Source organism: Equus asinus, chromosome 18 (assembly GCF_041296235.1).
Source record: "Equus asinus isolate D_3611 breed Donkey chromosome 18, EquAss-T2T_v2, whole genome shotgun sequence".
NCBI lineage: Eukaryota > Metazoa > Chordata > Mammalia > Perissodactyla > Equidae > Equus > Equus asinus.
The window spans coordinates 40,289,509-40,310,040 of record NC_091807.1 but is presented as its reverse complement, the minus strand read 5'-3'; the positions used below and the strand labels follow the sequence as shown (position 1 = coordinate 40,310,040).

Here is a 20,532-nt window from a genome sequence, read left to right as displayed (position 1 = left end):
GGGCACAGACAGACAGGGTTGGGACGTTTGAATAAAGGGCTAAGATTCAAGGGGAGATGGAGGGACAGGCTTAGGAAGCTGGTGGTTGGCAGAAATGCTTCTCATCAGCTGTGCCCCAGGGAGGCCCTAGACCAGCTGGTCTCCTGGCAACTAGGGCCGTGCCCTCTGGGTGTCGGCAGACTGATGGGGAAAGCCAGTTCTGGGGCGACAGGGCCCTCTTGCCACCAGGCCTACTGGCCAAGTGCCTACTGGCTGCCTGAATCCTGGACAGGCAGCACAGCCACCCCAGAGCTGCCCGGAGATACAGATGCAGGAGCCAGGGGCCGCAGGACAACTGGGGTGGGCCTCAGATCTCAACGCCATTGGAAATGCTCCCAAGACATGGCTTATCTCCAGGGTTGCTGAGGCCAGGGGTACGTGGAGGGCTGGAAAAACGAAATGTAAAACTGGGCCAGGAGAGAGGACCAGCAGAGGCAAGGACGGCGACTTTATTCATTCTGTTCAAGACACGTCCAAGGTGGGGAGGGCAGATGGCTTCCGGGTAGAGGGTAGAGGCCCCAGTAAGGCTATGGGGAAGGGCTGGGGCCATGGCCATCAGAAACAACCAGGGAGCCACCAGTAATAGGGGAGGGCCGTCTCAGATTCACCCGGGCCTGATGTGGAGACTGCAGACTGAACCCTGGTTGTTGGGGTCTGAGGTCAGCGAGCATTCACGCTTGGATGAGTGCTGAAGCTTGTGCTGGGGTTACATCCTGACAGCGGCAGTGGGAGAGGTGCGGTGTCCCATAGTGCCCTGCTGGCCCTGGGGAACGTGCCCAGTCAGTAGCAGGACTTCTGGGCCGAGGTGGGGCTGCAGCGGGCCACGCAGGAGCACGTGGGGCGGCAGAGCAGGGACACGCAGGAGGAGGGTCTGCACGTGGGGCGGCAGAGCAGGGACACGCAGGAGGCCGGGCGGCAGCAGCTGGGCTGGCAGGAGGCAGGGCCGCAGCAGGAGGGGACGGGCACGCAGCAGGTAGGTCTGCACACCGGGCGGCAGATGAGGGACACGCAGGAGGAGGGTCTGCAGCAGGACGGGGGGCAGGGGCTGGGCTGGCAGCACGAGGGGGCTGGGCAGGGGGTTGCCTTGGAGCAGACGGGTGTGCAGGAGACGGGCACGCAGCAGGCCTGCTGGCAGGAGGAGGAGGTGCAGCAGGAGGGCTGGCAGCTAGACTGCTGGCAGCATGAGGAGTCTGAGCAGGGGGAAGCCCCAGAGCAGACGGGCACACAGCACACAGGGGTGCAGCAGACGGAGGTGCAGGAGACGGGCTCACAGCAGGCCTGCTGGCAGGGGGAGGAGGTGCAGCAGGAGGGCTGGCAGCTAGACTGCTGGCAGCAGGAGGCGTCTGAGCAGGGGGAGGCCCCAGAGCAGACAGGCACACAGCACACAGGGGTGCAGCAGACAGGGGTGCAGGAGACGGGCTCGCAGCAGGCTTGCTGGCAGGGGGAGGAGGTGCAGCATGAGGGCTGGCAGCTAGACTGCTGGCAGCACGAGGGCGTGCAGGAGCTGGTGCAGGCTGACTGGCAGGGGCTGCACACACAGCTGGCAGGGGTGCAGATGAGGCTCAGGCAGGGGGCTGGGGCGCAGCAGCTGGGGGCGCAGCAGGGGGGCTCGCAGCAGCTCTCTGGGCCGTCGTCCACCAGCCAGGAGGAGTCGGGGCAGGAGTCCCAGGCACCGGGCTGGCAGACCCGGCTGCCATAGCTGAGGTCGCTGGAGCAGACGGACAGGGTGGAGGCGGCCATGGTGGGGCGGTGGGGCTGGAGGAGGGTGTGTGTGAGTGTATGTGTGTGTGTGCCGGAGAGGGTGGTTGAGGGTGTGCGAGCTGCCTGGGGTGCTTGGGGCTTATATACCCCTCAGGGGTGCGTGTTGTCCATCGTGTGTTTCTAGAAGAGTCTATTTCCTTATTGTTGTTGGAGCAGGTCCCTGAGGATGCGCGTCCTGGATCCACAATGGGTAGGTAGCTCAGCTCATTAAACTCCCGAGAGGCTGAAGCCCAGGGGATGCAGGGAGCTGGGGGTGCCAGCACAGGGGGAGCATCGACCTGAGGGTGGACCCAAGGGGGCCAGTGGCTCCTGACGGCCCCTCTCTGAGCATCTTTCTGGGGCTTCTTCCTATCATTCCCCGTAGTTCTCAGCACTCAGTTGAATCATAGCGTATTTTGTTTTTCTTTTGTTATATCCTCTTTATTCTGGAGTGTAATCCTCTCCCGAATCCAGAGGCTAATGAATGGCTCGGGAGCTTTATTTATTTTTACGGTATTCCCCAACGCTTATATAATAGGTCTTGCTATGCCAGGAACTATTCCGAGCAGCTTTATGACGATTAACTCACTAACCCTCACGACAACCTCGTGAGGTGGGTGCTGCTGTTATGCCCACTTTGCAGATGGGGAAACTGAGGCACAACTGAGAACTCACCCCAGAGCCCTCGTGAGCAATCAGAAGACCCTGTATGGGAACCCCAATAGGCCTGTGTTCTTAACCATAAATTCTGCTGCCCCAGACAGCAGAGAGACACTGAAAGTCAGTGAGAAATCTGGATTCTGTCCGGGGGCGGTGGGGGGAGGGCGGGCAGGATGAAGTTTGATCTAGAAACCGTGGCGTGAGATTTATGTGAGAATATAGGGTGGGTGCTCAAGCTGGGACTAGCTCTGAACAAGGCTCTGCGTCCCTCAAGGGAGAGGATTTGCATTTATTTACATGCAGGAATGCGGACACACGAGACTGAAGGGAAGCCACCCTTCGGAGGGGTCACTGGAGCGGCTGGAAGGTTTCCTTTTGGGAACTGGGTTGTTTTTAAGTTAAGAGCAAAGACATTCTACAGCCTTCTTTCTTGAGAACTCTGCGGCCCTGGGCTGGGGCTGGCCAGGAGGGGACTGAGAGTAAGGCAGGGCCGCTTGGCTGGACCCAAAGGGCCGGGGGAGCCTGACTCCCCCAGAAGGGGCACGGGGAGGCTCTGCGGTGAACAGCCCGATGGGCCGCGTTTGCCAGCGCCCGCGGTGTAAACGTTGTCCCCAGGGCCGGTTTCAAGCTCTCGGCATGCGGAAGTCCCGAGTGTTGAGCACTTGGCTCTCATAAGCCGCGTAGCGGGCACACCACGGGGGCGCGGACTGGAGGAGAAAGGGACCCAGGAAAGGGGTCTCCGGTGGTGGGGGTCCTGGCCACCCCGAGGGAGTCTGAGCCAAGTTGGGGCATCGCCAACCGGGGTGTGACCTAGCCAGCACTGCCTGCTTTGTGCCAGAATCGCCCCGACCCGCACCCTGCAGCGGGCAGCGTGAGAAGAGGGGCCGGGCTCCGTGCTGGGAGGCGGCTCCGCGGCGGCGCTTCCAGCCCAGAGGCGAGCGTTGGGTCAGTCGGGGCGCAGGGGTCGAGGGAGGGACCCGAGGGTGCGAGCACCCAGCGGCTGCAGGAATGGGGGAGGGCCCCACTTGGATGGCGTCTCCGGGAACCAGGGAGGCTTCCAGGTCGCCAGCGGGCCCCATGGACGGGCGTGGGAGGGTGACGTCGAGGTGCCCCTCTTGGCCGACACAGGCACTGAGCACATGGAGGTGCTGGCCCCCGCGGACCCACCTTTCCCACGCTGCTGCAGGACAGGCGCGCGCGGGGCTTGTCTGAAGGAACCGGCCCTCCCCGAGCCTGGAGGGACCGCGCCCCCGCTTCCCAAAGGCGAGGACTCCGAAGGCCGAGTGTCCTCCCCAGGGCGGGCCCCCTGCCTGCCGCACCTCCCCAGGCCCGGCCAAGGCCAGGAGCCTTGTGCCCTCGCGGTGTGAGCAGATGCCACGATGAGCCGGGAAGCGTGGCATCTACCTGGCGCGGTCCTGCGCGCGGTGCCGGCTAATTCACTCCGCGCCGCTGCGGCCGCTCTGCAGGCGCAGTGTCCTTCCTCGCTCCCTTCCCTCACCGCTTTCCTGTTCCACCTGCAGCCTCGAGTGTATATTTTTTTATTATAATCCTCAACAGTTATGTGTTATTGTATTTATCATTATGTGTGTGTCAAAACAATATATTCTTCCATTGGATTTTCTTTAAACGTTTTTTTATTGCGGTAAAATATATGTAACATAAAATTTGCCGTTTCATCCATTTTTTAAATGTGCAGTTCAGTAGCGTTAAGTCCGTTCACATTGTTGTGCAACCATCACCATCCTCCATCTCCAGAGCTTTCCATCTCCCCCAAAATGAAACTCAGTCCCCCTTATACACCAACTCCATCCCCTCTCCCCAGCCCCCGGACGCACCATTCTACTTCCTGTCTCTATGAATCTGACTGCTCTGGGGGCCTCGTGTAAGTGGAATCACACAGTGTTTGTCCTTTTGTGACTGGCTTATTTCACTCAGCATAATGTCGTCAAGGTCCATCCGTGTTGTAGCAGGGGTCAGAACTTCTTTCATTTTCATGGCAGAATAATATTCCATCGTGTAGATAAACCACATATTGTTTATCCATTCATCTGTTGATAGACACTTGGGTTGTTTCCACCTTTTGGCTCTTGTGAATAATGCTGCAAAGAACATTGGAGTCCCTTTTTTTTAGTTCTTTTGGGTCTACTTTTAGGCGTGCAATTGCTGGGTCATGTGGTAATTCTATGTTTAACTTTTTGTGGAACTACCAAAATATTTCCACAGTGGCTGCACTATTTTATATCCCTACTGGTAATGTTTCAGAGTTCTGATTTATCCACATCCTTACCAATACTTATTTTCCTTTTTTTTTTTTAATTACAGCCATCCTAATAGGAGTGAAGTGGTATCTCATGGTGGTTTTGATTTGCATTTCCCTAGTGACTAATAATGTCGAGCACCTTTTCGTGTGCTTGTCGGCCATTTGGATATCTTCACTGGAGAAATATCCGTTCACGTCCGTTGCCCATGTTTCAGTTGGGTTGTTCATCTTTTTCTTGTTGAGTTGTGGGAGTTCTTTATATATTCTGGATATTAAACTCTTATCAGATATATGATTTGCAAATGTTTTCTCCCATTCTGTAAATTGTCTTTTCACTTTCTGGATAGTGTCCTTCGATTCACAGAAGTTTTTAATTTTGATGAAGTCCAATTTACTTTTTTCTTTTGTTGCTTGTGCTTTTGGTGTCATATCTAAGAAACACTTGTCAAATCCGAGGTCATGAACATGAAACATTCCCTGTATGTTTTCTTCTAAGACATTTTTGGTTTTGCTCTTACATTTAGGAGTTAATTTTTGTATATGGGGTGAGGTGGGAGTCCAAGTTCATTCTTTTGCATGAAGCACTTTGTGGAAAAGATGATTTTTTTCCCCTGTTGAATGGTCTTGGCACCCTCATCAAAAATCAATTGGCTATAAATGTATGGGTTTACTTCTGGACTCTCTTTTCTATTCCGTTAGTCTGCGTGTCTGTCCTTATGCCAGAACCACGCTGTTTCAATTACCGTAGGTTTGCAGTAAACTTTGAAATCAGGATGTGTGAACCCTCCAACTTTGTTGTCCTTTTCCAAGATTATTTTGCTACTCTAGGTCTCCGTCAATTCCATATGAATTAGAGGATCAGCTTTTTCATTGTTGGAGAAATGGCGTTTTGATAAGGAGTGCATTGACTCTGTAGATTGCTTTGAGTAGCGTTGTCATCTTAACGATGCTGAGTCTTCCTGTCCGTGAACATGGAATGTCGTCCCATTCATTTTGGTCTTTAATTCTTTCAGCATGTTTCGTAGTTCTCAGCGCACAGTCTCTCGCCCCCTTGGTTGAATTCGTTCTTAGATATTTTATTCTTTTGGATGTGATTGTGATCATTGTTATTTCTGTAAGGTCCGTGGTAATATCTCTACTTCCATTTCTGAATTTAGTTATTTGCACCTTCTCTCTTTTTTCCTCGTTAGTAAATTTTATTGATTTTTTTCAAAGAATCAACCTTTGGTTTTGCTAATTCTCTCTGCTGTTTTTCTATGTTCTATGTCATTTATTTCCACTCTTATCTTTATTATTTGGTTGGTTCCCCTGGTGGCCAGCTGCCATCCTTAGATGGAAGTCCAAAGTCACCTCATTAATACAATGAAAGACACCTTTATTGCTCTTGTCACTTAGGAAATTCCAAAGGTTTCAGGAACTCTGTGCCAGAAATGATGAAGACTAAACATATGCTTCTTGTTATAAATCACAGTATCACAGTTTCCTTCCTTCTTGTAGCTTTGGGTTTAGTTTGCTCTTCTTTTCCTAGTTCCTCAAGGCATAAAGTTTGTTGATTCAAAATCTTTCCTCTCTTTCAACGTAGGCATTTACAGCCTTAAATTCTCCTCCAAGCTCTGCCTTGACTGCATCTTACAGGTTTTGATATGTTGTGTTTCAATTTTGATTCACCTCTAAGAATTTTCTAATTTCCCTGTGACTTCCTCTTTGACCCACACTTTTTTTTTTAAAGAGTATGTGGTTTAATTCCACATATTTACGAATTTTCTAGTTTCTTTCTGTTACTGATGTCTAGTTTCATTCCGTTGTGGTTGGAAAAGACCCTTTGTATGATTTCAATCTTATTAAATTCATCGTGGCTTGTTTTGTGGCCTAATGTGTGGTCTCTCCTGGAGAATGTCTCATGTGCCCTTGGGAAGAATGTTGTCCTGTGTGTGGTTGTGACTAGTTGCTCTGTAGGGTTGTTCAAGTTCTCTTCTTCCTATTGATCTTCTGTCTACATGTTCTATCCATTGTTGAAAATGGGGCACTAAAGTCTTCAACTGCTGTTGTAGAACTCCCTGCTTCTCCCTTCAATTCTGTCAGTGTTTGCTTCATGTATTTTGGGCCTCTGTTGTGCGGTGCATGTATGTTTTTAATTGTGAGATCTTCTTGATGAATTGAATCTTTCATCAATATATAATGTCCTTTCCTTGTGCGTTTTTGCAGTTGGTACCATACGGATGAAGAGGTCCTTGGTAAATATTACGTCTGTCAGTTTTTAGGGTCTTAGTGTATTGATGGGAACTTAAGCATTCTTGAAAAATAGGTTTATTATAGAGAAAGTCAGCTGTAAGTAATGGCTGGTTCATCATACTGTGTTAACAATTTTAAAACGTTAGAGACATAAGGTGAATGCCATTCTTTGCTGTCACCTCTGCTCTCTGATACCCAGTGATGTGCGTGCCAATTCCGTGATCTCTTGAAGCTTGGAGAAAGAGACGGACTCCAAGAGACAAGGTTTTAAAACCACATTCCGAGGAGACATATCAGAGGCCACCTAGGTAAGGATGTGTGTCAGTGAGAAAGGGAGAGAGGGGTGTGAGGGGGAGAGGTTTAATTTTCCATCCAAAGCAGGAATCTCATTTGTGGCTTCTATTTTTTTTTATGAACGTTTTTATTATTTTTAACTGCTTAGCTCCTAACCATTATTTTCAACTATCTTTTTGTTCATTTTGTTGTGAAAAATTTCAAACATACCCAAAAAGTTAAAAGAATTAACGGGTGAGTATCCGTATATCCCCTCCTAGACTCTACCACGAACTCTGTGCTTCATTTACTTTCTCAGATGATCTGCCCATCAAACACCCTCTAGCCACACTTCTTATTTTTTGACGAATTTCAAAGCAAGTTAGAAACAACAGTGCACATCACTCAAACACTTCAGGAAGCACGTTGTTAACTAGAGATCAATATTTGTGTCCCAGTCTCCCCTCTTGCCCCACTGCTATCAGTTTCCCTTCAGAAGCAGCCACTGTTCTGATGTTTAATAGTCATAGTTTGGTTCAGCTTGCCTTGGAACTTCATTTAGAGGGAGTCTGCGGCAGCCCCTCCTGCCTGGCCCCCTTCAGCAGCACCGTGTTTCTGAGATCCATTCATGCCGTTGCATGTGTGGGTAATGCGTCTTTTTATTGCTGATTTGTATTCCATCGTCTGACTATATCATGATTTGTTCATCCATTCCCCTGCTGATGGGCATGCGGGTTGATGCCAGTTTTTGTCTGTTATGAAGACAGTGGAATAAACGTGCCTTTCTTCCAGCCTTCAGCACCCAGGAGCTGGGACAGCTGCCAGGGGCCCATGATGCTGCAGGTAGCTCTGCCTTTCAGGGAGCTCTTCTGTTGAGCCGAAATTTGCCTCCTGTCACCCTGGCTCCTTGGTCCAGCCTTTGGGGCAACGTAGAGTGAAGCTCCTCCACTCGAAAGCCCTTCAGAAAGTAGCAGGCAGCTGCAGTTGCTCAGGCTCCGCCCCCTCCTCCATCCGTCATTCCTCCTTGGCTCAGTTTCCAGGCTCCCAAAGTCCTGGATAAAGATCCTCAGTTGAGACCATTGGGAAGGAACATCCTCTTTAATTTCAAGAATTGGGGCCACCCCTTTGCCCAGAGGGGCTCCCCGACGTCCCAAGGGGCATGACTATCCCAGGAGAACCACCCTAGGACAGGAGCTCCACGCTGTCATTGGCTTGTCCAAGACAGCAAACTACAAGGAGATACAGCTTCGGGGAAAATCACGAAGAAGAACGAACAGCTCTGGGGAGCAGAGGGATTTATTGTTTCTCAAGCACCAAGCTCTCATGGAGAAGAAAACTAAGGGGGCGATTCCAGCCCCTATGGAGTGTGGGTCCGTCATTGATCCCATAGTGAGATGTGCAGGCAGGATCTTGAAAATTAGACAAAGGGAAAGGCTTTCAGATCAATAGCAGAGAATTGATTTTCCAGATGATTTGTCAGCAGCACGAAGGGGTGCCACAGGGAACAGGTCTGCAGACCAGGGTAGGGCAGGACGGCTGGCAGCACCTGGAGGACTGGCAGGAGGCGGCCAGGTACACAATGGGCCTGCAGTTCACAGCTGTGCACACGGTGGGCCTGCAGCTCACAGGCACACACACAGTGGGCCTGCAGCTCACAGGCATACACACAGTGGGACTGCAGCTCACAGGTGCACAGCAGGCTACCTGGCAGGGGCTGGGCACACAGCAGGCCGGGCTACAGGAGGAGGCCTGGCCACAGGTCGTTGGGCAGCATGGGGACAGGCAGCCGCACGCTGACTGGCAGGAGGTGGCAGAGCTGCACACGGGCCGGCACAGCAGAGACACGCAGGGGGCCGGCTGCCCGCAGGAGCTCCTGCAGCCCAGGGGAGGGCAGCAGGGGGCAGGGCAAGCCTGCTGGCAGCCTGTGGAGCAGCTGGTGTGGCACATGGTGGTGTGGGGCTGGGCTGGGGTCAGGGCAGAGGACGGGCTGGTCTGCAGGCTCCTGGCCCAGGGGGACCTTTATACCTGCGGGCTGTGGGCGTCCTGGCAATGAGCCACCAGGTGCCTTCCTCCTGGTTTCCTGGTTGTTCTCCTGTTCCTCTCCATGGGTCTCTTCCTGGAGTTTCTGGTTGAAGTGACGTGGTTCAGGAGGTTCCTCCTCAGCTGGAGACTCCCTGTGACTCAGCGGCCACGTGACTCTGGAGTCAAGTCCAGGATGGATGATGAAGGGCCGTCAGCTGGGGACAAGGGGCCACACACTGTGATTTTCAAGATTCTCCCCAATTTTGAATACCTTGTCCTCTGTCGGCACAAGCACAGTCACACTCGCCACACCAGGGTCCCCATTTTGCTTTGGAAACTGAGTGATACAGAAGGTCTTCCCAGCGGACAGGAGCCACGGGGCTGGGTCCTCACTGTGCAGGGTCCACGTTGTTCCAATAACAGCAGTAACAACCGAGTTCCAGCTTTGTACCGGGTGCAGAGCTAAGCATTTACGTGGACAGTCTCATAACTGATTAATGATCTGTCCTACCACCGTTCAAGGGGTGGTGATACCCCACTGGTACAGATGTGCAATGAGGAGGCTCTGGAAGGAGCCCATGACGTGGGCACGTTCTTGCCACTGCACACGGAGAAGCGGTGTTTGAAGCTGCCTGGTTTCCCTCCAGAATCTGTGGTCTTTACCATGGTGTCAAATTGTGTTGGGGCTTTAGGGGTTTTCTGATATTCTTGGATATGTATGCTGAAAATTAAAAAAAATAATAAAATTTGGGGATTTTTGTCTTTTATTCTTCAAAACATTCTTTTGCGTCAGTGTCAGTCTCTTTTCCTTCTTTGGTTGAAATTACTTGTAGGTTAGACTTTCTGACACCGTCTCATTCGCCCTGTTCCTTTTTCTTACTCTTTTTCCCTCTTCTTCAGATTGGATGATTTCTACTGATGTGTCCTCAAGTTCACTGACTCCTTCTCCTTCTGTCAGCCCAGGACTGAGATGCCTGGTCCACCGGCCCCTGTACCCTCGCGCCCCACATGGTGGGATTTCCCACGGCTCCTGGACCACACCTGCTTCTGCAGCAGTGTCCTCGCCTCACCCCCATGGCTGCTTCTGCTGGAACACTGTCCCCTCCCCTCTTCACATCCCCTGTGCCAGCTCTGCATGGCCTCCTCACAGAGGCCCCCAGACCACCCCCCAGCACCCCCATCACTCTCTATCTGCTGAACCTGTTTCCTTCCTGGGACTCGGCCCTCTCTGGAATTCTTTCATGCATGAATTTCTTCATTCACTCATTTCTTCATGGCCCTGGAAGGCTCGTGGGGCCATGGCCAGCACACAGGATATAACTGTTGCATGAACAAATCAATTCTTGTGTAGACAACCATGAGGCAGGAGTTGGCAAACGCTCCGTGAAGAGCAGGTGTAAGCATTTCAGGCCTTGCGGTCGCATGGTCTCTCCCATCACTGCTCAGCGTTGCCGTGCAAAAGCCGCCCCGGACGACGTGTACACGCATGTGTCCAATAAGACTTTATTGCAAACGGGCAGCTGGCCAGCTGCGTCCCTCAGACTTCAGTTTGTGAGCCCTGCTTTAATGTGTTCCTGCACAGAATAAGAGCTGAAATACATGATTGCCTCCAAGTCTCCACTGATGGCACGAGACAAACAGGATTGAAAGGACACAGTCCTCCGAGTGGAGCCAGGGGGCTGCGTGCACAGTGATGGCCTGGAGAAACCCCGCGTGGGGTCAAACCCAGATGTCCTTTCACAGAGGAAGGAATCGGCCTGAAGCCAAACTGATTTATGGTGGAGCATAACACAGAGGAGTGCGTCCCCGGACAGGAAGCTGCAGGGACCATGGTGGAAACAGCCAGGAGGAAGTCAACAGTGTGCTTCCGTGTTGCCGGGACACCCACTGTCGGGTATAAAGGCCGCCCCGGGAAGGAGCCTGCAGACACCACCGCCTCCACCCCAACACCAGCCCAGCCCCACATCACCATGTGCCACACCAGCTGCTCCTCAGGCTGCCAGGCTGCCTGCTGCTCGCCCAGCCCCTGCCAGGCATCCTGCTGTGTGCCCGTGAGCTGCAAACCTGCCGTGTGCACACCCGTGAGCTGCCAGCCTGCTGTGTGCACACCTGTGAGCTGCAAACCAGCTGTGTGTGTGCCCGTGAGCTGCCAGTCAGCCGTGTGCACACCCGTGAGCTGCCAGCCTGCTGTGTGCACACCTGTGAGCTGCACACAAGCTGTGTGTGTACCTGTGAGCTGCCGGTCAGCAGTGTGCACACCTGTGAGCTGCAAGCCCACTGTGTGTGTGGCCCCCTCCTGCCAGTCCTTCGTGTGTGCCCCCGTGAGCTGCAGGCCTGTTGTGCTTGTGTCTGCCCCCTGCCAGTCCTCCGGGTGCTGCCAGCCGTCCTGCCCCACCCTGGTCTGCAGACCCATCTCCTGTAGCTCCCCTTGCTGCTATTGACCACGAGTCCCTTCTCAGCTGCATCAGTGCAGACGGGTCCACACCTGTACCCCTCCCCGAAAAATCCTCAATGGCCTTGCTGGTTCTGCACATGGCAGATGAAAAGCGTGCTCAACGGACCCTCAGAACTCTGATCGGGATCCCTCCATGACCTTGCACATCCCCTCAGGGAAGCCCTCGGTCTCGGGGACCTTCTCTGTCTCCGGCAGGAAGCCAAAACCCATGTGAACCAAATAAATCATGCTTTCCCAATGCAGCTTCTCCCTCTATTTTCTCTTCAGATATTTGTGAAGTTCTTTCCTTGCAGTTTACAAATCACAAGCAATCTTCCTGATGGCTTCCTCTTCCTGATGGCTCAGCTGAAGGTGGGGGGCCTTTGGTGGGTGGAGGGGGGAAGGAGATGTCCCCACCTTGGCCACCAGAGACTCACATCGTGGATAGGGAAGAGCAGAGGAAAAAAATTCTATCCTCCTGAGTAGGGGATTGGACAGGCCTGGGCCCCAAGTCCTCTGAGGAAACCTAGAGGATTACTACAAGACGGAGGGCAGGAAACTCTCACACAGTCCCTCCACAAATGCAAAGCAGAGTCTGGCCATCCTAAGGAGGAGTGTCAGGGAGTGAGAGAGCCTCCTGCTCTAGGTCCCAGGCACAAGGGCCTGCTCAAGACTGACACTGGGACAGGATGGGAGAGAGCTCCCCTGCCTCCCGACTCACCCGGCCAGCACAGCTGTGTGAGCAGCAGCCTCCACCTGAGAAGGGCCGCTGTGTGTTGAGGTTCCCTGTGGGTGCCAGGCACGCAGGGGCAGCTGAAAACTTAGGAAGGAGCAAGAATGCTCTGCCTCCAGCCCTGGCCCTAAGCACAAGCCACCGGCAGCCCACCATAAGAGGAATCTGAAGTCTTAGGTGTCCCGAAGGTCATCAAAATAACAACAAAAGCCAAACCAAGGTTAGCATCTGACCAAGTTGCTTCAAACCACACACCCCTGCCCCCCACTGATGACCCGACAGAGGAGACACACCTATTTCCAGGAGGAAACAGTGTTTGTGTTCATTTCAATTAATATGTGATGTCTGCTATTCAATCAAAACTTAGAAGATGTTCGAAAAAGCAGGGAAAAATCAGTACACTCTCAAGAGACAAATTAATCAACAAAACTGGGCTAAGAAATGACCCTGATGTTGGAGCTATCAGAGAGAAATCTTAAAATGACTATGACTAGCGCAATGAGCCAGAGAAAGACAAATACTGTATGATCTCGTTTAGATGTGGAATTAAAAAACAAGAAAACTGTTGTCTTAGATCCAGATGCCTTCCTTGTGGTACCTGGTGCTTCTCCTCCGCTCCGTCTCTGTGGTTTTCTTCCTGGAGTTTGCAGTTCAAGTGACGCAGTTCAGGAAGCTCCTCCTCAGCTGGAACTCACTGTGATTCAGTGGATATGTGGTGTCTGGAATTGGAACCCGGATTGCATGATGAAGGGCCGTCAGTTGGGACAGGGGGCCCCACATCATGATTTTCAAGGTCCTCTGCAATTTGAATACCCTGTCCTCTGTCTGCACAGGCACAGTCAGCCTTGCTTGACTGGAGGTCTCCCATTTTGCTTTGGAAACTCAGGGATCCAGAAGGTCTTCCCAACTGATGAGAGCCAAACTGTTGTATTCTTCACTGGGGGGTGCTGGGACCGTGTTATTGCAATAAGAATAATAATAACAAAGTTCCAGTTTTGACTAGGTGCTGTGCTAAGCACTTTATGTGGATTATCGAATAATTGATTAGTTACCAACCTTTACTACCATTCGTTGGTGATACCCCATTGGTGTAGGTACTCAATTAAGAAGATTTAGAAGGATTTCATGATGTGTGCACGTTCTCATCACTGCAGATGGGGAAGTGGCGTTTGCAGCTCTTGGTTTCACTCAGGAATCCATGGTCTTTATCATTTTGCTAAATTATGTGGGGGCTTTAGAGGTTCAATAATGACATATCCTGAAGTTCTGAATCAGCTGGGACAGACGAGAGAAAGGGGAAGGCAGATGACAGTATCAATCATTTTGGGTCCGTGGGGAGCATGGCTTCAGTGGATGAGCACCGTGGACGCCCAGCATCACACCTCAGTATTGCCCACCCAGTCAGGCAGCACTAGGTGGCTGCAGACAACCCCTCTGCAGGGGGCGCCCAGGGGGACCAAATGTGGAGCGAGGGGCTGAGCTGGCCATGCCGGATTCCTCTCCCCACCCAAGGGTCCCATCATCCTGGCCCCTGCACAGCAGGTTTGGGAGAGAGTGGAGATAGCATGGAGTTCCCTGATACTCCTCCACAGGGTGGGAGGCAGTGGGCTGGAGCGTGGATTCCGTGTTCCTCCTCGCATCCCCCGGCTCTCTCTCCTCTTTCCACGTTGAACACAGCAGGTTCTCCATGGTGGGTGCCATTTCACAGGAGGTGGCCGTCCCTTGGGGCAGTGCTGCTCCCTCCTCCAGGGTCGTCTCTTTCGCACGATCTCCCTTTGACTGTGACCACAGGTCAAAACCATACTTAAAGATTTCGGGACAGCCACACGTGACCACATGTCCAAATATGACCTAGTTACTGAGAAACACATTTAAATCAGTCAGTCTCCTTCAAGTTCATTACTAGATGAGCAAACACGATGCTCTCTTTTTGGCTTCCTGCCGTTTCAGGCTCTACCCGGGCCCGTTTCTGGTCTACCCAATGGGCGTCCTTCGGAATTGCTTGCAGCGCAAGTCAGCTCTTGAGGAATTCTGTCAGCTTTTGTTTATTGAAAATGTTTCATCTCACCCTCGGTTTTGAAGGATTTTTTTCCAGGGCCTCACTATAGACTTCTTGATTGGCATATTTGTCTTCAGCGTTTTACTGATGTCCTCCCACGGCCTCCTGGCCTCCATTGCTTCTGATGAAACGTCAGCTGTTGTTACGGTTTTCCTTGTACATCAAGGGTTTTTTTCGTTCACTGCTTTGAAGATTTTTCTGTCTCTTTTTGATTTTCATCTTTTGAACTAGTGTGTGCCCATATGTTTTTCTTTGTATTTGTCTTGCTTCAGGTTTTCTCGGATTCTTGGATCTGTAGGTTAGTATTTTTTTAAAATCAAGTTTAGAAAAATTCGTCATTATTTCTTCAAAACATTTTCATGCTTCCCTATCATTCTCTTGTTTTCTGAGGATGCAGTTACATATGTGATAGACTCTTTGATATTGTCTCACAGGGACTTTTCATTTCTCTTACTTCTTCTTTCTTTCTCTTCTTCAGACTGGAGAATTTCTATTTATGCGTCTTCAGCTTCACTCACTCTTCTTCCGTCTTCCATCTGCTGTGAGTGCCCCCCCCCCCCCCAGTGGACATTTAATCTCCAGTCTTGTGCTTTTCTGCTCTAGAATTCTCCTTTTTCACAGTCTGCATTTGTCTACTGAGATTTGCTGTCTGTTCCCTCATGGAAATGATGTTCCTTTAATTCGTGGAAGATAGCGCCTTTGATTCTTTAAACATATTTATAGTAGCTGCTCAAAGTTATTGTTTGCCAAGCCAATCTCAGGTCCTTTCTATTGATTGATTTTTTCTTTAACTGTGAATTACATTTTCCTTTATCTCCTTATGTCTAGTGATTTTTGATTGTATATTGGAAATTATGATAGTACGTTTTGGGAGCGTGTGTTCTATTGTCTCTTACTGACCATTGATTTTTTCTACCACACAGTCTGTTACTAAATGCTCACCTTGAACTCCTGCAGGCTTGGTTTTACACTCTGTTAGGGGGATTGGAGGTAAGTCCAAAGTGCTTCCTAAGATCGATACCTTGGTGGGACTCAACTTCCAAACTGTGTTCCTGGGAGAATCTGGCTGTGGGTTGGCTGGGCTTTGTAGGGCAGGTCTAGAGTAGGTCTTACCCTGGGCTGTGGTCCCTCCTCCTTAGCTATGACGGTATGGGTGTCAGTGGCATGCTAGGGGCGTCCACTCTCAGTCCTATAGCAGCTCCTCCGTGTTAAGCCTCTGGAGATCTTTCCCTGAGTGTAGACAGCCCACCTTCTTCCAAGATTTACAGGGGCCTCTCACCCAGACTCCTGCACAGGTCCCTTCTTTTTGACGCCCCACTCTTCTCATTCTAGGTGCTTCCACTGCCCAACGCTGAGCTCTTTCTCCTCAGCAGAGCAGGGTCTTCATATTCTGCTCCAACTCGAGCTCACTGTTCTGCATTTGGGAAGTTGGCGCCAGGCAGAGACCTGGTCTGGGTGCCCGTGGAGCTCATCTTGTACGTTTCTTTTCTCTCAGGAGTCACAGTCTGTTCTGCTTGTTGACCACGGCCTGAAAAGGATGTCTCTTCATTTTCCCTGAGTTGTAGAGTTGATGGGAGGGCTTGTCTGGTACTAGTCATTCTGTGAAGTTTTCCCAGTATTGTTTTGTTCTCCATATTCATCTTCTGTGTAGTCTCGAAGGTTCGTGGTCCATGCAACAGTGGTAGTGGTTTGAGGAGGTCTTTGGGTACCATTCCTCTTTGTCTCAGTGTGGAAGCAATGGAGAGAGGCAGCTGTCAGGCAGGTGGAGCAAAATCCACCTGCTGTCACTGAGATAACGGTTGGAGGACTTGGCTGGGAGCGTGATTTCTAGAACTGAATGAAGCGGATTCTTCCATTGGGACAGGCCATCCTGGAAAACCACAGACCACCCACGGGGTCCGACTCTGTGTGTTGAGATTGCCCTGGCCAAGGAGAGCAGACCAGTGTTCCCTGCAGGGAGGCAGGCAGGTCTCACGCCTTTTTCCAGGGTCACCCCTGTGGTGATCCTCGCCCCTCTGCCAGGGGTAGTGAGGAGTGGGTGGGTGTAGGGTGGGCCCGGAGTGTAGTGGGAGTCTCCCCTGTGGAGAACTCAGGAGTGGGGCACAAACAGGTCCTGCCCGTGAGTGTGTGTCTGGGCCCAGGCGGCTGTGCGTTTGTGGAATGCGTGAACTGTGTGTCAGTGTATAGGGACCTGCTGCAGAGAAATCTTGTAAATCCAGCCCTGGGTCTGTCACCTCAGGAGCTACTTGTTCAGAAATACCATCTTCTGCATTAACTTCTCAAAACTCCCTCACTCAAGGGTGGAGTGGAGGCGAAGTAAAAGAGACCTTGAATTGTAAAAATGGTACAGAGGGTTATCCAACTTCATAATCCATGCTTTACAGTCGGCAGCACCGGGGAGGGCAGAGCGTGCTGCAGGAGACTCGCTCTGCCACCCTCCCTGTGGACTCCACGGGGCTGTGCAAGGACAGGAAGAGCCCCAGGGAGGAGGCAAGAGCGTTGCTGGACTCCAGGGACTGTGTTCCCTCCCCTTGGCTGTCCCAAACAGGCAGTGCAAAGACCCCCTCCCAGACAAGGCACCCCCATACCCAGGTCCCAAGTGACCCCGTGGTGACATCCGCAGGCCACACAGCTGCCTGGGGTGCTCTGCTGGAAATGTCCAGAGTCGGACCTTCCACATCCAGCCCACATCTCTCCAGCCGCAGCCCCCAGGTGCCCTCCACTCGCCCCTGCACACATCCCTGGGGAGTGTTGGGTCGAGCTGTGCTCTTTGTGGGGCTGTGTCTCCATGCAGGAGGTCACTGGCTTTCTTCATCTCCCTTCTCTAACTGTGAGGCTTCCTCCAGACAAAGACCCAAGGTCACCCTCCCACAAGTTCTCTGTGACCACACCCTTCAGTCTGCACTAGCCCTTTAGGTGCGAGGTCTCCGTCTCCTTCCTGTGCACCCACCAGGCCAGCCCTCAGTCCAGCTCGAAACCCCAGGACACACTCCGGTTTCCGGGTGTAACAAGAGCTGGAGGAAGGGGCAGTTAGTCATGAGGTTAGAGCCAAGCCAACAACACAACCTCTACACCACAGACCAAGTTCTGGGAGCCAGCCTGGAAGAAGCAAAACAAGGAAGACACCATCGTGTTCCGTGTTGTGTAGACACCTGCCGCTCGGGTATAAAGGCCGCCCCGGGAAGGAGCCTGCAGACACCACCGCCCTGCTCCTCCACAGCAGCCCAGCCCCACGCCAGCATGTGCCACCCCAGCTGCTCCTCAGGCTGTCAGCCATCCTGCTGCTCGCCCAGCCCCTGCCAGGCATCCTGCTGTGTGCCCGTGAGCTGCCAGCCAGCCGTGTGCTCACCTGTGAGCTGCCAGCCAGCCGTGTGCACACCGGTGAGCTGCCAGCCAGCCGTGTGCACACCCGTGAGCTGCCAGCCAGCTGTGTGCACACCGGTGAGCTGCCAGCCAGCCGTGTGCTCACCTGTGAGCTGCCAGCCCTCCCTGTGTGTGGCCCGCACCTGCCAGTACTTCTTGCGCGTGCCTGTGAGGTGCGAGCCCACCGTGCTTGTGTCTGCCCCTTGCCAGTCCTCCGGGTGCTGCCAGCCCTCCGTGTGTGGGGTCCCCTCCTGCCAGTCCTTCGTGCGTGTGCCTGTGAGCTGCAAGCCTGCCATACTTGTGGCCCCCTCCTGCCAGTCCTCTGGGTGCTGCCAGCCGTCCTGCCCCACCCTGGTCTGCAGACCCATCTCCTGCAGCTCCCCTTGCTGCTATTGACCACGAGTCCCTTCTCAGCTGCATCAGTGCAGACGGGTCCACACCTGTAGCCCTCCCGGAACGAGTGGGCCTCCAGCTTCAGCAAGCGGCAGATGGAAAGCGTGCTCACCGACCCCTCTGAACTGCGTGGTGAGGATGTGGCAGGATGATCTGGATCCCTCCTTGACCTGCCCATCCCCTCACGGAAGCCCTGGCTCCCAGGCTCCTTCTCTGTGTCCAGCAGGAAACCAACCTCCTTGTGAGCAAAATAAATTGTGATTTCCAATGCAGCCTGTCTGTCTATTTTATCTTCATATATATTTTTGGAGATTGACACCTGAGCTGACAAGTGTGTCCAATCTTCTTTTTCTTCCCCTGCTTTCTCTCCCCAAATTCCCCCCAGTACATATTTGTATATTTTAGTTGTGGTCTTTCTAGTTGTGGCATGTGGGATGCAGCCTCACCGTGGCCTAATGAGCAGTTCCATGTCCACGGCCAGGATCTGAACTGGTGGAAACCTGGGCTGCCGAAGAGGAACGCGCAAACTTAACCACTTGGACATGGGGCCGGCCCGATTCTGTTCATATATTTTGAAGTTCTGTCCTGAAGGTGTTTACAAATCACAGGCCCTGTAGCCCCTCCACTGAGCCCCCTTCCCGATGGCTCAGCTGATGGTTGGGGTGGTCCTTGCTCGGTGGAGGGAGTGAGGAGGAGGTGCTGTCCCTATGCTGAGCCCCCTGAGACTTGCAGTGTGCATGGGGACGGGCAGAGGGAACAATTGCCTCACCCTCAGTGGGTCCCGCATGGTCTTTAAAGGATTACTACAAGACGGGGTGCAGGAAACTCTCACACACCCCTCAAATACAAAGCAGAGTCTGGCCGTCCCAAGGAAGAGTGAGAGGAGTTGAGAAAACCTCGTCCCCCAGGTCCCAGGAACAAGGGCCTGCTGAAGAGGACACTTGGACAGGACACCAGAGAGCCCTCCTGCCTCCCGTCTCACCTGGCCAGCACAGTGGTATGAGCAGCATCCATCGCCACCTGGAAAGGCAGATGGGTGTTCAGTGCCCCTCCATGTGCCACCTCTCAGGGGGAGCTGACAACTTCGGGCAGAGCAGGAGGTCTGTTCCCCCAGCTCTGGCCCTAAGCACCAGCCGCCAGAAGCTCGTTGCAGGAGGAATCGGAAGTCCTTGGTACCATGAAGGTCATCACTTGAACAAGAAAACCCAAACCAAGGGCACCATCTGACCAGGTTGATTCAAACCTCCCCACAGAGAAACTGCTGACCTGACAGAAGAAGAGACACACCCACTTCCAGGAGGAAAGTGTTCATGTCCATTTAGATTAATACACGATATCTGATTTTCAAGGGAACTTAGAAGCCATTCAACAAAGCAAGGAAACATCAGTCCATTGTCAAGAGACAAAGTAATCAAGAAAACTGGGCTCGGAAATGACCCAGATGTTGGAGCCAACAGACCAAAACCTTAAAATAGCCATGACTAGTGAAAGAAGCCAGGCCGAGAGAGACAAGTAATGTTTGCTCTCCCTTCTGTGAGGGATCTCGGAAAACCCCGAACCCATAGATACAGACGCCTTCCTGGTGGTTGCCTGGTTGTTTTCCTCGTCTTCCTCTACTTGGGTCTCTTCCTGGAGTTTGTGGTTGACGTGACCCAGTTCAGGAAGCTCCTCCCCTCTGGAGACTCCCCGTGGCTCCGTGGCCATGTGGTTTCTGGAATCGGAGCCCAGGTGTGATGGTGAAGGGCTGTCATTGGGGACAGGGTCCCCACACCATGATTTTCAAGGTCCCTCCTAAGTTTAAATGTGGTGCTGTCTGTCTGCACAGGCACAGTCATACTCTCCAGGCTGTGGGTCCCCCATTTTGAGTTGGAAACTCAGGGATCCAGAAGGTCTTCCCAGCTGACGAGAGCCACGGGGCTGGGCTCCTCACTGGGGAGTGCGGGGACGTTGTCACAGTAACAACCATGTACCGAGTTCCCCCTTGTGCCTGGCAGTGTGCTGAGAATCTTATGTGGATTATCTCATAATGCAACAGTTATCAATCTTTAACACCATTCAAGGGGTCGGTGATGTCCTATTTGCACACACGTTCAATTAGGAAGATTTAGAAGGATTTCCTGATGTGGGCAGATTCTCATCACCACAGATGGGGAAGTGGCGTTTGCAGTTCTTGGTTTCACTGTGGATTCCATGGTCTTTATCATTTTGCCCAATTATGTGGGGGCTTTAGAGGTTCAATACTGACACATCATGAAGTCCTGAATCAGCTGGGACAGACGAGAGCAAGGGGAAGGCAGATGACAGTATCAATCATTTTGGGTCCG

General features: G+C 52.4%; 3 protein-coding genes across 3 annotated transcripts in view; 2 read left to right on the top strand and 1 right to left on the bottom strand.

The window, feature by feature from the left end:
• Positions 1-20,532, top strand: part of TSPEAR (thrombospondin type laminin G domain and EAR repeats) — a 182,092-nt gene that overhangs the window by 9,080 nt on the left and 152,480 nt on the right. The window lies entirely within an intron of this gene.
• LOC106842959 (keratin-associated protein 10-12-like) lies at positions 469-7,116 on the bottom strand. The gene has a single exon (XM_044751061.2). It carries the CDS (start codon positions 1,777-1,779, stop codon positions 820-822), a length of 960 nt encoding a protein of 319 aa, XP_044606996.1. The 5' UTR covers positions 1,780-7,116; the 3' UTR covers positions 469-819.
• Positions 9,167-18,941, top strand: LOC106842963 (keratin-associated protein 12-2-like). Its single transcript, XM_070489037.1, has one exon. The coding sequence runs from the start codon at positions 11,002-11,004 to the stop codon at positions 11,665-11,667; it is 666 nt and encodes a 221-aa protein (XP_070345138.1). The 5' UTR covers positions 9,167-11,001; the 3' UTR covers positions 11,668-18,941.

What these genes read in the sequence shown, in the direction of transcription:
- LOC106842959 (XM_044751061.2), bottom strand. Translation starts at nt 1,779, where the DNA reads ATGGCCGCCTCCACCCTGTCCGTCTGCTCCAGCGACCTCAGCTATGGC.
- LOC106842963 (XM_070489037.1), top strand. Translation starts at nt 11,002, where the DNA reads ATGGTGGAGCATAACACAGAGGAGTGCGTCCCCGGACAGGAAGCTGCA.